This window comes from Neovison vison, chromosome 2 (assembly GCF_020171115.1).
Source record: "Neovison vison isolate M4711 chromosome 2, ASM_NN_V1, whole genome shotgun sequence".
Lineage (NCBI taxonomy): Eukaryota > Metazoa > Chordata > Mammalia > Carnivora > Mustelidae > Neogale > Neogale vison.
Genome location: NC_058092.1, coordinates 173518730 through 173531297, shown reverse-complemented (window position 1 = coordinate 173531297; position 12568 = coordinate 173518730). Strand labels below are relative to the sequence as shown.

The 12568-nt window shown below is 39.0% G+C and overlaps 1 protein-coding gene across 4 annotated transcripts in view; it reads right to left on the bottom strand.

Annotated features, from left to right (window-relative positions):
- The window catches only part of BICC1 (BicC family RNA binding protein 1), a 272291-nt gene extending 259990 nt beyond the window's left edge, over positions 1–12301 (bottom strand). For 3 of the 4 annotated variants that reach the window (XM_044239535.1, XM_044239536.1, XM_044239537.1), the window contains exon 1: positions 12075–12301. In XM_044239535.1, coding sequence (XP_044095470.1) covers positions 12075–12264 — 190 coding nt within the window. In that variant the 5' untranslated portion in view covers positions 12265–12301. Of the gene's footprint in view, positions 1–10863; positions 10902–12074 lie in introns of those variants that run through there. The other variant, XM_044239538.1, reaches the window with a different exon arrangement.
- Between the last annotated feature and the right edge of the window lie 267 nt (positions 12302–12568).

Genomic DNA, 12568 nt, shown 5'->3' with positions numbered 1-12568 from the left:
AGAGCCTTACTCCATGAGATCTCCCTTTCTTTTCTGTTATTGAATACAGGTGGGCTTCCTCTATTCTACCAGACTATATTCCTCTTACAGGTAAAAGGCTTTATTCACTTGTGAAGTCTCATATTATGACCTCATGATTTTTTTTCAAACACAGTAATTGCCCATTGGGTTTTTCAGATGGCCTCATTATTCCTCATGATTTATAATAAAAGACAATTTTCACAAGCTTGAAAGCTAATCATTTATGCAGATCTTCATTCGAATTCAAATCCATTTTTAAAATATTTTTTTGCTGAAGCTTAAATGTTTTGACATAGTCAAATGCAATTTTCATAGATAACAGCATCTCAGATGTCCATTCACTGACAGTAAATATATTTTTGAAGGCAACTTTCTATTTAGGTGACAATATGACTGCCAGCAATGCTTTACTAAATTATAAATCCCTGTCCTCTCCCCGCCAAAAAAGCCTCTATAGATCTAAGCTAAGCTTGGGTTTCCTTTACCAATATTAGAAAATAATTAAGAAAAACATTCCCCCTGGATTAAAATAAACATTCCTTTATATGAGTCCTCCTACAACACTCAAGCTAAACATTTTTTGGCTTTTTTAAATCAGATCATTATAATCAAGCAATTTAAAAGATAACAATTTATTGCCAAAATATTGATTTTGCTTTAAAAAGCTCAGAATATGATAAAGGAACCAACTCAAAAAACACGTAATACAAGCGTCAGTGGTCCTCTGTACATGACAAATGGTGTGTTACTTCTCAATGATGAAGAAGAAATTAAAACAATTCTGAAAATACTTAAACTTTGGACATAGTTATCTTTTTAATTAAGAATTTAATGAACATTATTACATTTCCCTACTATGTTTCTCTAATGGTTTATATGAAATGTTTAAATCTTGGCACATGAAGCTTGCTAACTGGACATGATATAAAAGAAGGAAAATGTTACAAAAAGACGCTACTTGGGGAAGCACATGATCACCTTCATTCATCTAACAGTTAAGTCAACACCAACAAGTTTCAACTATGGTTAGCATTGCCATTCCAGTACAATTACTGTAGAAAACCTTAAATTAAAGAAAAAAGAAAACCTTAAATTAGGTAACATCAAACCCACAAGACACTGTAAACCTGACTGCCAAGATGTCAACAGAGCTCACACAGTCAGCTGTCTTGTGAGTACTTGCTCCTCCAAACCAAGATACTCCAACTGTCTTCATTCCACCCTCCTCCCCCATCTGTTGTGAATGCTAATGTGTGGTACTCATAAAGGCAAATTCCTACCCAAACTGCTCATGTACATGAACTCAGTCAGCTTCCACCACTGCAATCCAACCACTATGGGGCTTTTATTATATACTGTACCAAAAAACTCAGAACACTAAAACTGGGAAAGATTTTAGGGAAATCTAATCCAAAACCCTGAGAGGTTAAATGACTTACACAGTGTCAACACAGTGTCAATAGCAAGGCTGGATCATGAATTCAAGTTGCCTGACTCCTGGTTACCCACTCTTCTGAGAGGAATGGTTTATTTCTTTCTAACCAAAAATATGTCAGTGACTATCCTAGTGCCATGAGCAAACTAACATAAAAGACCACTTATTACAAGAACAGATGGTCTCTTATCTGAGACGCTTCAAAAATCACATTTAAACAAGTATCTGGAGATGTATTCTTATAAGAAAAAGATAATCCAGTATCTATAACTAACGAATTCTATTAACCTTGACAAATTTCAATGTATAAAACTAATCCAAATCAGACACAGATACAAATTATTCAACACTTACCTCACTTGAATTACTTTGCATACCCTTATTCAAAACTTTGCACTAAGATACTATCACTAATAGTACAACATTCTACACAGCTCCTAGACTAAAAGTAAAGCAAGACCCCCTTACAGGTGGACAATTACTATGCCTCATTTAGATAAGGCAGAAATGTTGGTATTTCTGAAGGTCAAGCATATGCCCTACCTTTAAAGTTCCATTCCAGGAAGTCAGTGCCAGGTCCATAGCCCAAAATAGGCAGTTTTTAATCCAGCTCCACCATCGGTCATTTAGTCTATAAACACAGCACTGGACTAGACATTGGAGAGGAATAGGAGATGAATTTGAAACATACAGACCACGTACAGGGAACCAACTGTAAGCCAACTTGAGATTCATTACTATATCATCTTCACCTCAGCCCTGGGTGAGAGATATTATTATCCCTGTTTCATGAAGAAAATAGAAAAGTTAACCAAGGCTACTAGAAGGCAGAGCTTTGGAACATGTGCAGTCTCACCAAGAATTCTAAACCAACTGCATACCTACCATCACATTCCTCTGCCTTTCAGCAGGGAACCAGAGAAACACTAACTTATTCTGGAGTATAGTTCAGCATCTTAGATCCAGATTTGGTATAGCTCCATAATGAATATGAGTTTCAACTCAGCAACAACCGTGAGAAGAAAAGTACTGTCTAGATCCACGAAGAATTCCAAAAAGAAACCTACTCCCTAAGTTTAAAGTGTTTATAGTCTTTCTGTCGGTACAATACAGATCCCAACAGCACCAGTATCTCCTAGATTGCTGCATGAGAGGTGGAGACGACTGAACACTCCTAAAGCTCCGCAGAGTGTCTCATACAAATAATTAAAGTTGGCTGCTGCTTTCAAAATCACTACCATTCTTCAGTAACCATACTCGTCAAAATTTTTCCCTCAGAATAAAGTTCCAAAGGAGGAAAAAAAATACAATTCACATTTACTACAATATAGTCCATAATTGTAATAATTTTTTAACCAAATGTACTATTATTCAACTGAAAATTTTAATTTTGAAAACTGCTTAGAAATACAGAAATGGGAACCTGGGTGGCACAGCCGGTGTAGCATCTGACTCTTGGTCATGATCGCGGGGTCATGAGATGGAGCTCCAAGTCAGACTCCATATTGAGTGGGAAGTCTGCTTGAGACTCTCTCTCTCCTTGGGTCCCTCCCCACCCCGCCCCCACCACCAGGCTCTCTCTCTCTTTCCAAAATAAAGAGCTCTTTAAAAAATACATAAAAACAGTTAATGTATTAGATTAAAATACTAAATACAAAATAGTAGCTAATGATATAGCATGAACTACATAAACTCTATGCAAATAGTCAAAGACTGTATATCAAGATTATATTTAAAAGCAGGAAAGTAAAAATAGCTGTCAGGATAGTGAGATTACTGATGATTATTTTCATTCTTCAAAAGCTTCCTTCATACTGCTTTTGAAATTTCTATAACAAATATGTCCTTTTAAATTATTTTATAATACATTAAATAGGTTTCTAACTTAATGGGAATCTGTAAGAAAATTAAATTTGTTCTGAGCCTACTGCACAATAATAAAGATAATATATTCCCCTATAGGAATATACAGGTTTGGGCTCTTCCTACGTCCCATACAATACACTAAACAATGCTGTGCCAGTTATAAATTGTGCTCCTAGACTAAAATGCTTCAAGATGGTCTAACATGAAGAAAGTACTTCAAGGACAAAGGAAATCAAAGAAAGATAAGGATCTGAATCTTTTTAATTTTGACCGTAACCATGAAACCATGTAGCCAAGGTTTCTCAAAGTATAGCCTAGGATCACGACCTAGAGTCACACTGAGATTCTTTTCAAAATGCAGATTCCAACCACTACAGCAATCCTCCAGCCTACACAATCAGAATCTCCAACATAAGCCCAGAGTTTGCCTTTCTGCATAATATTCCCAGATGATTTTTATGCACACAGATTTTAAGAACTATTGATCTGCAGACATGTTAATCAGGTAAAATAAATACCTTTTAAATTTTTCAGTGAAAGAAACTTATAGAACTCTTAACTCTGGACAGGTAATTCAATTACATCCTAATTTCTCACAATTAACAGCTTAAACAAGTAAGGCTGTAAGATCACAGGCAAGAGGAGCAGACATCCTGCAAATCTGGTGTCTCTCCTGCCTAACCTGTCAAAGTTTCCAGAAAATGATTTTGTGCACTTTAACAGGAGTCTTAAAAGAGCCATGCCCTTTGCTCAAAAATTTCTCTAGTAATAATTTTTCCTACAAGGATATTCAAGGGTGCAAACAAGGTTTTTAGGCAAGAGTGTTTGGGACAGTAGTATTAATATTCACCATTTGCCATTTTTCTGAGTATATGCACTGTATCTGGCCCTGGTGCTTACACATAGTATTTCTCTAACCCTCAGTAGTTTTATCCCCACTGTAGACAGAAAAAGACTAGGGTGCAGAGAAGTTACTCACTTGCCTACGCAGGTTATTTTTTAACCTGCCCAGGATCTGAATCTCAGGCAGTGTGAGTGAAAACATCCGGCTCTACCCACTCCCCACCCTGTGAAATGTTTTAAGATGTCATAATGTTCAAGCAAAGTATGATATATCAAGGTGATATTTTATATCCATTTAAAACCATGCTCTTCAAAAGTCTTTAATGAGATGGAAAATACTCATGACACAATGGTAAGTGAAAAACTGGGTGTGATTCCAATTTAGAATGTAGGGGACACAAAACACGAAACCGTATCTATCTTATCTATCTTGGCTTTGTCTGCATCCCCAAAGCCTAATGCTAACAATGTACCTGATACACAGTGGGAACTCAATATCTGTTATAAAAATAAATTATGTGTCAGCATATTTTTTAAAGCCCAGAAAATAATTCCCAAAATACTATCAGTGGTTATTGCTAGATTTCCAAAACACAATAGTGGTTATTGCTAGATTAAGAAGACTTCTGGTTTTTCTTTTTTATATCTGTTTGTACTTTCAAGTATTCTGTAAGTTTATATTACTTTCATAATGAGAAAAAAAAAACTACAATGACTAATTTTCAAATCTTATGTTTGACCATCTTCCTATACAAGAGATGCAAGTAAGCTTTAGATAAACTCAATATGCAGACTAATGTGTGGTTTACCTTACTCACTGTAACAGAGAAATTTCTTCAAATCTACAAGGTGAGAATTACCTTCTTCTATGCCAGCATCATAAATACCAGTGGGAGTAACAAGTTATTAAACTTGTTACAAATAAATGTTTTCATTACCTACAGTCATTAGCAGCTTAGGAGGTAGGAAATGGATTTATAAATATATAGCATCCACAAAATGTTTCTATTAATAGTTTGTGTATTTCGGATACTGCCCTAAATGTAAGTACCATAAGGATTAAAAATCAATTGATAGGAAAAGAAAAGAAAAGAAAGAAAGAAAGAAAATAAATCAATGTGGTGGCTTCTGCAGTATAGCAAGGGTTTCTTGCCAAGGTCATCCCCCATACACAGCAAAAGCCACTATAAATTAGCATTATAATTGTGCCTCATCCTATCAGGAATTATTCAGCATTTTACATGTACCATGTCACTGTACCATGCATTTTTTAAGAAATACATTTTAGAATAAAGCCAAGAATGAGCCAACCGGTGTCTTTTATTAGCTCATCACTCTGAACAATTTCAAACACCAAAGCATGGCACAAATCTGATGGTAATTCTACTGTCAAACTGCGTCCAAAATGACTTCATCTTCTGAACAAACTCTGGCTTTCTTGGCCAGATTATACTGCAATAACCAATCTCCAAAAGCCAAAAGGACAGAAGCATGAACTACACTGAACCTGTCAATTCGAAAAGCAATTTGAGATGGGTGATAGGCAGGAAGGAAAAGAGAAAAGATATCTATCGTGGAGTAATAAAAGGGAAAATGGGCATTTTTACTGTTGTGTAATTTTTGACTAAAAAAAAAAAAACTGACATGGAGAAAACAGTGGAGGAAAAAAGGCAATTACATTACTTAGTGGACCTAGGTTCTGTTTGTAAAAGCAGTAACAGGATGAGAACAGGTCTATATGATAAGGATGTTTTGTCTTTGGAATTAAAGTTTATTCCTGCATTATGCCAAGAAAGAAATTCCACCTACCAATAACATTACCAAATAATCTAAATTTCTAGGGATTATCAATGCAGGCCAGTTGCCAATATAAGTAAGCTTCTGCTTCAGTCACAACTTCGAATTTTTGTCACAATCCCCACTTCACCCATCGTGGGGAAACCGGGTTGGATCCATTGTGCCTCCCTTTTTTTCCTTGCCTACTTCTGTTAGAGAAGCTGGAAAAGCAGTTACAGTCCCAGAATCTCATGTAGCAAAGAGCAACCAAAGAAATACAGATGGAAGTTTCAGGAGAGAGATTCTTCCTCAAAATCTTGAATAGAAAACAATGTTTCCTCCATTCCCCTGCACAGACCCCGGATGCACCTCCAGGAACAGCCAGTCTAGAACAATGAGGTCAAAAGCCAGAGAGTGGGGATGGCAGAGGAGAGGAGGGTAGTCACTGGGCTCCTTGAGGACCCTGGGGCAACTACTGGGGCTTGGACCTCTTAGCTCCAGATTTTGTGTTAGGTGAGGAAAATAAACCCCTGGCTTGTTTAAGCCGCCCTGTGTTCGGTTTTCTGTTAGTCACAGCCAAATATATTCCTGCCCATTAAAATCATCAATATGACAAACCTTTCTATGTTTTAACTTATCGTTGATCAACTTCACCAAAACCCCACAAGCCTTTGCAAAAATAAGACTTACTATGAGTACCTGCATTGACCAAGAGTGCTTACTCTATGCCCTAGAGGCCAGGGACATACGCCCACCTGGTTTTATCCTTACAGGACCCTAGGAGAGGCAAAGTTAAGACCCCAATCCAGGCCAGTCTGACAGCAGCTCCTGAGCTCTTTACTGCGGAGCTCCACGATCTCTGATGGACTTTTTCACTGTTTATAAAGCAATCTTAACCTTCAAGTCTAAGCTCAACCTCAACAAGTGTCCTAACTAACCTTCTGATTGGAGAAAGACTTCTAAAAAATAAATAAGCCCTTTCCCGAAACAAAAGGGATTCACATGTAGTTTTTTTTTTAAAAACCTGGCGAGCATTTGCTCTTTAGTGTTTTGAAATCTTTATCACGAGGCACAGAGCTGTGGCAATACTGACATCCACCAAGCACCATGAGCCTAGCACTGGGCTAAGCATTTCACGTGCATCGTCTTATTCAGTGCTCACAACATCCCCATTTTACAAGTGAGCAAACAGAACACGTCTGGGCACAGACTTTGAAAAAAGCCTCTTTCTAGACACCAGTGAATGACAAGATCAAAGCAACGTAAAACTCGAAAGGAAACAGATTTTGCTGCTAGTCTTTTGTAAAAGTATCAGAAATGAATGGCTCAGGACCCTTCAAAGAATGAAAAATACTCAAGGCAAGGACAACTAACAAGGGCATAAAGCTCTCTCATCCTGAGCAAAACCTAAAATTCCACAGTCATGTCTAATACAGTTTTACGCAGCATATACTCAACCACCTTTACAAGAAGCTAATATACTCATCACAGTGTAAGCTGCCAGGAAGGTCAATAATACTTAAATAGCTATCAATATTTATTTATCATAAGACCATTTAATTTCTTTTCCAATACACTTGATTTTCATTTGCAATATAAAAATGTGCATTTTATGAACTATGGTTTATAATGAACATAGTTATCATTCATTTATTCAGCATTTCCTACATAGCCAGCACTGTGATGCTTTACATACATCATTTTTGTCATAATCATCATAAGCACTTCAAGATGCTAGAACTATTAATACCCTCTTTTATTTTTTGACTGATTCATTGACTGATTGATGGGGGGAGGGCAGAGAGACAGAGAGAACCCCAAGCAGGCTCGACACCCAGGCACGAAGCCCACTGCAGGGCTCAATCTTACAACCCCGAGATCATGAATGAGCCAAAATCAAGAGTCAGATGCTTAAGTGACTGAGCCACCCAGGTGACCCAACACCCACTTTCAGACAGAGGGCCACAGGTGATGAATTTTCCCAAGCTCCCTATCAGAAGGCAGCATCAAGATTTGAATTCACATTCTGGCCCAGCACCTTGTGATTTTAACCCCTAAGCTTCATAAAGTTTGGTTTATTCCTGTTGTGTTAGCCTTAATCAAACATTAGCTAGAAACCTGTATCAAGCTTAGCTCTTACTTATCTTCACTTTCAGTTTTCCCCAATTTTCATATATTTGTGCTTTGTATTTCTCCCACAAAATACCCACAACACAGGACCATCTTCACTAAAGATTTACTTCACTTGTTAAAGAGATAACATAATTGCTGCTCTTACTTTTAATCAGTAATGTGTTGACAACCTATTTTAGTGGCTACTTCTGCTACGCAAGCCAGAAGTCAATGATCCCTATTGTGCCTGTCATTGTAAAAATGCAACACGGTTTTTAAAGTCTTTAACAGCAATATCCTAAAAGCCCACCAGATGTCAACCTCAGTTCGTAAAAATAGGCCATTTCCCACCTGTAACACTTCCTCTATGATGAAACAAGGGATTCAGAACTTTGAAAATGGCTATGCTTCTAAATTGTATATAGGAATTTTTAATTGTATGGTATGCATGTATGTTTTGTAAGTTAAGAAGTAAAGTGTAACAGTAAGATGTAAAACAACCAAAAAGACAGAGAGAAAGAAAGAAAGAAAAAAACATACATATACAAATTCCATGTTTGCCTCTCAGGCCTCTAGCAAACACCAAGACTATTTCTGACTCTTCTGACCTATTTATTTCCTACTTTTCCCCAGACTTTCTTCTATACTATTCTCTTCCTCCTCTTTGCATACCATAAGTCACATTTAAATGAATCAATCCTATCATTTCACATGAAGCATGAACTCTGAAGTTTGAAAATCAGTATTAAATAAATTAAAAAACAATTTTTCTTTACAATTAAACAGTGCTGTCCATGGTATGCATTCCAAGGCTGACTCTAAACTTCAATAAACTTGAAAATAGTTCTCATTTATAAAACCACTGACTGATACAATTGATAATCTTTGTTTAGACAAAAATGTCAAATACTCTGCAAGACTGTTCCAAAGTGGTTATCAGACAAAAAAAGATGAAGGAAAAAAAGAAAGAAAAGAGAAAAGAAAAACTAGCAATTTTTCCCTACCTTTTTAGCCTGGTGGTTTTTATGTATATAAATTATTTTGGGATTCATTGTTCACCCAAGAATGGTATTTCATTTCTTTGATCAGTGCCCTACTGCCCATATTTTAACCTCAGTGAATTTTTGGTCCATTGCATAGAAGAAATTCTCTACTAATAAAAATGCACCCATTAAAGATTAACTTGCCCCCAGGACAGTCTCTCTAGAAACAAATTCCAAGCATTATAATCACTAATTTGTACTATGTAGACTTAAAGACAGATAATCTTATTTACCTAGATTTAAACTGGAAAGCTGCATATATTTTAAGGCAATTATAAAAAGAAAGATGGCAAATCTGATTCACATATTCAGAAATCCAATCAGGCAAATACTTTTACTTACTTGGGACTTTTCAAAAGAAAAAGTTTTATACCGAAGAATATCTAACAATATTAGAATATTTATTGACTTGCCAAAATTCCTATCTTGGTCTCTATTTTACTTCCACAATATGAAATTGCAGAATTTTTTGGTTCTCCAAATAATTAAGTATACACTATATGTCAGAAATTGTAATGGGCACTGGAAATGTGCCCATTTGTATCTATGCTATAATATTTATTATTAATAATAATAAAAAGCATCTAAAATATATTAGGCTGTTATTTGTCATTAGCTTATCAGGCATTGTACCTTTTAATTTTCAAAAAACCCCAACAGAAATACTATTATTAGTCCCATTTAGAGATGGGCAAACTGAGACAAAGGCCCAGAAACTGTCCCAATGTCTGTAGGATATCAACCTAGGTCTGAGAGATGCCAGTGGCCACTCTCTGTATAATCCCCTGGCTTAAAACAATGAGACACAGGATTATTTTTGGTTCAGAAAACCAGTCTCATTCCTTCAAACATAGTAGTTCTATATACTTTAACACTAGGAAGCATGCATCACAAAATGCCTTGATACTCTGTGTACCACGTTCTATTGCCAAACAAGTTCAAAATTTACTTTCTCAGAAGGCATAATTCACTTACTGGTGATTTCTGGAAAGTTAATCAAAAGCCTATGTTCAATCATTAAAGAATTCTTTGGGGCTGAAATGTAAATATTTCACTGTACATTGATTGTTGAAGAAACGTTGCCTCTGTTAGTGTTAGGACTTCTTGTGAAAGAAATTTTATCACTGAAGCAATTTTAAACCACCTTATGTCAGAGTAGCTAAGGGGGCAGCCTTCAAATTTAAGAAATGCTTCACCCATATTTCATTTTATTCTAGAGGAAAATTAATTAATTCAAAAAGGAAATCCATTTCCAAAGCTCAGAGGGCTGCCTAGAAACTAACATCGCTGTCACTATCTGTGCATGCACAAATGGAACAGGTAAGGAAGACGTAGTATTATTAGAAGATCCATCTTTCACATCATCCCAAACTCACGTAGGAAACAATCTCGCAATATTTTTCTGAATAAACTTAATATTTTGTTTTAGAATCAGAAATTAGTCAAAAAGAACCATGGAACAAATTAAACAACTAAAATGGATTGAAATACAACTTTAATTTCCAAATCCTCTATAATTTAATTTTTAAATCCGCTATAAGATATTCTTATTTGAACAGTTTATTACAAAAGTAACTCTCCTAGAAACATTATATAATTTAAGGAGGAGAAAAGAGAGAAAGAGACAGACATGATAAGCACAAGGGATGTTTATCAGTAAAAATAAGCAACAAGGGAGCTCATCCAAAAACCCCAGCCAAACACTCCTGCTATTTGTTTCTACCAAGTTATTGTCTTGGAAAACATGTTGTTCTCTCTTAAAATAACCTGTTTAATTGTCTTTAAAAGCCACTGCATTTCCAGGGAGGGCTAAACAGCTCCGATGTTGTGATGCACTGACGGATAAAGTCCAAATTAGTTATGCACAAAGCACAAAGCGACAGAAGAAAGTTGGAACCGCCAATCCTCTCTTGATATAAAGACACTGGCTACTGAATGAACCCACCACACACCCAAATTAATGCCTGGTCCTCTAAGTATTTTAAGAATGACAGCCATTCAAACCATCATAGTTTTCTGGATGAGGGAAATGACCACACTGGTGACTGACAGGTAGGCGAGTAATTAACATTTTTAAGGCAGGCCCAAATGACCTTGGACATTTTAGCGTTCACTCTAAGAATTCCAATCCTCCCATTAAAACTCAGAATTTGTCTCCAGTCCTAAAGCTGTTATGCCTGGGAAAGTCCCAGAGAAACTAGGGGGGAAAAAAATGTGTAAGACAGACTCTCATAATACAGGAAGATTTTTATGAACTGAGTGTAACTCAAGATGTGTTTTATAAGCCTGTCTGGAGATGAACACACAGTGTCTTCCAACCCAGCAGCACTGCCCTGACACAGCCCCCAGGCTCTGGCTCTTTACCCCCATCCAGGCCCCTTTTACTCCAGAGCGGAGGGTGGGGGGCGGGAGCTCCTATCTTAAGCCCTGACATCTGCGGTGTTTCCCAATAGCTAAACAAGGCCCCTCAGCTGGAGGAAGTGGATACTGACAGGAGGAGAACAGGGACAGAGCGCTAGAATTCAAGGCTATCAGGGAGTGGGGATACAGTCACGAATATTCTGTGCGGCCGCAGTGGGTCCTGATGGCACAGCCCGGGTATCGAGGCTAAAGTTGGCATCTCCAAAGTATCGAAGTGAACACAACTGGGACGTGCCGGTACAAACCCGGCCTAAAGTTGGCATCTCCAAAGTATCGAAGTGAACACAACTGGGACGTGCCGGTACAAACCCGGCCTTTGGCTTTTCTAAGCGGGTCAAGTTAGCACAAGGCTCCCGGTGCCTGGAGACCTGAGAGGCGTGGAAGGCTGGAGAGTCCCACGAGGTCCCCACTCCTTGGGTGTCCTGCGGCTTCGCGGGAGAGGAAACCGGGAAACTACGTCGGCTCTGGTCTGGGGTGGGGAGTTAGGCGCAGAGCGGGGAAGTCCGGGAAGAAGTGCGGACTCGGTCCGGGAGACCGAGGACGTGGGGGATGCCTACCTTGTAACATGGCCTCAAGTTTCTTCCTGTCCACGCGGAAGCGCTCCTCGCTCCACTCGGGGCTATGCAGGGGCGCCCCGGCAACCAGGTCGTCCTCGGAGCCGGGCATGGGCGAGTCAGTGCTGCGTTCGCTGTTGGAGCCTGGGTCCGAGTGCGCCGCCAGGTAGCCGGGCTCGCCCTGGGCGGCCATGGTGGGCGCGCGGCGCTCGGGCTCCGGCTCCGGCTCCAACTGCGGCCGCCGCTCTGCCCGCGCCCCCGCCTGCGCCCCCGCCTCCGCTTGCAGTCCGGGCTCGACTGGCTCCCCGCGACGCGGCGCTAGCTCGTCCCCCGGCAGCCGCCCACGCCGCCGCCAACGCCGCCGCCACGGAGCCCCCGGCGCATCCCAACCCCGAGAGCCGCCCGCTGCCCAGAGTCCGGGCCCGGATTCTGGGCCAGTGACTACGCCTCCCCCTGCCAGCAACGCCCGAGCGGAATGAGCGCGCCGCGCCGCCCGC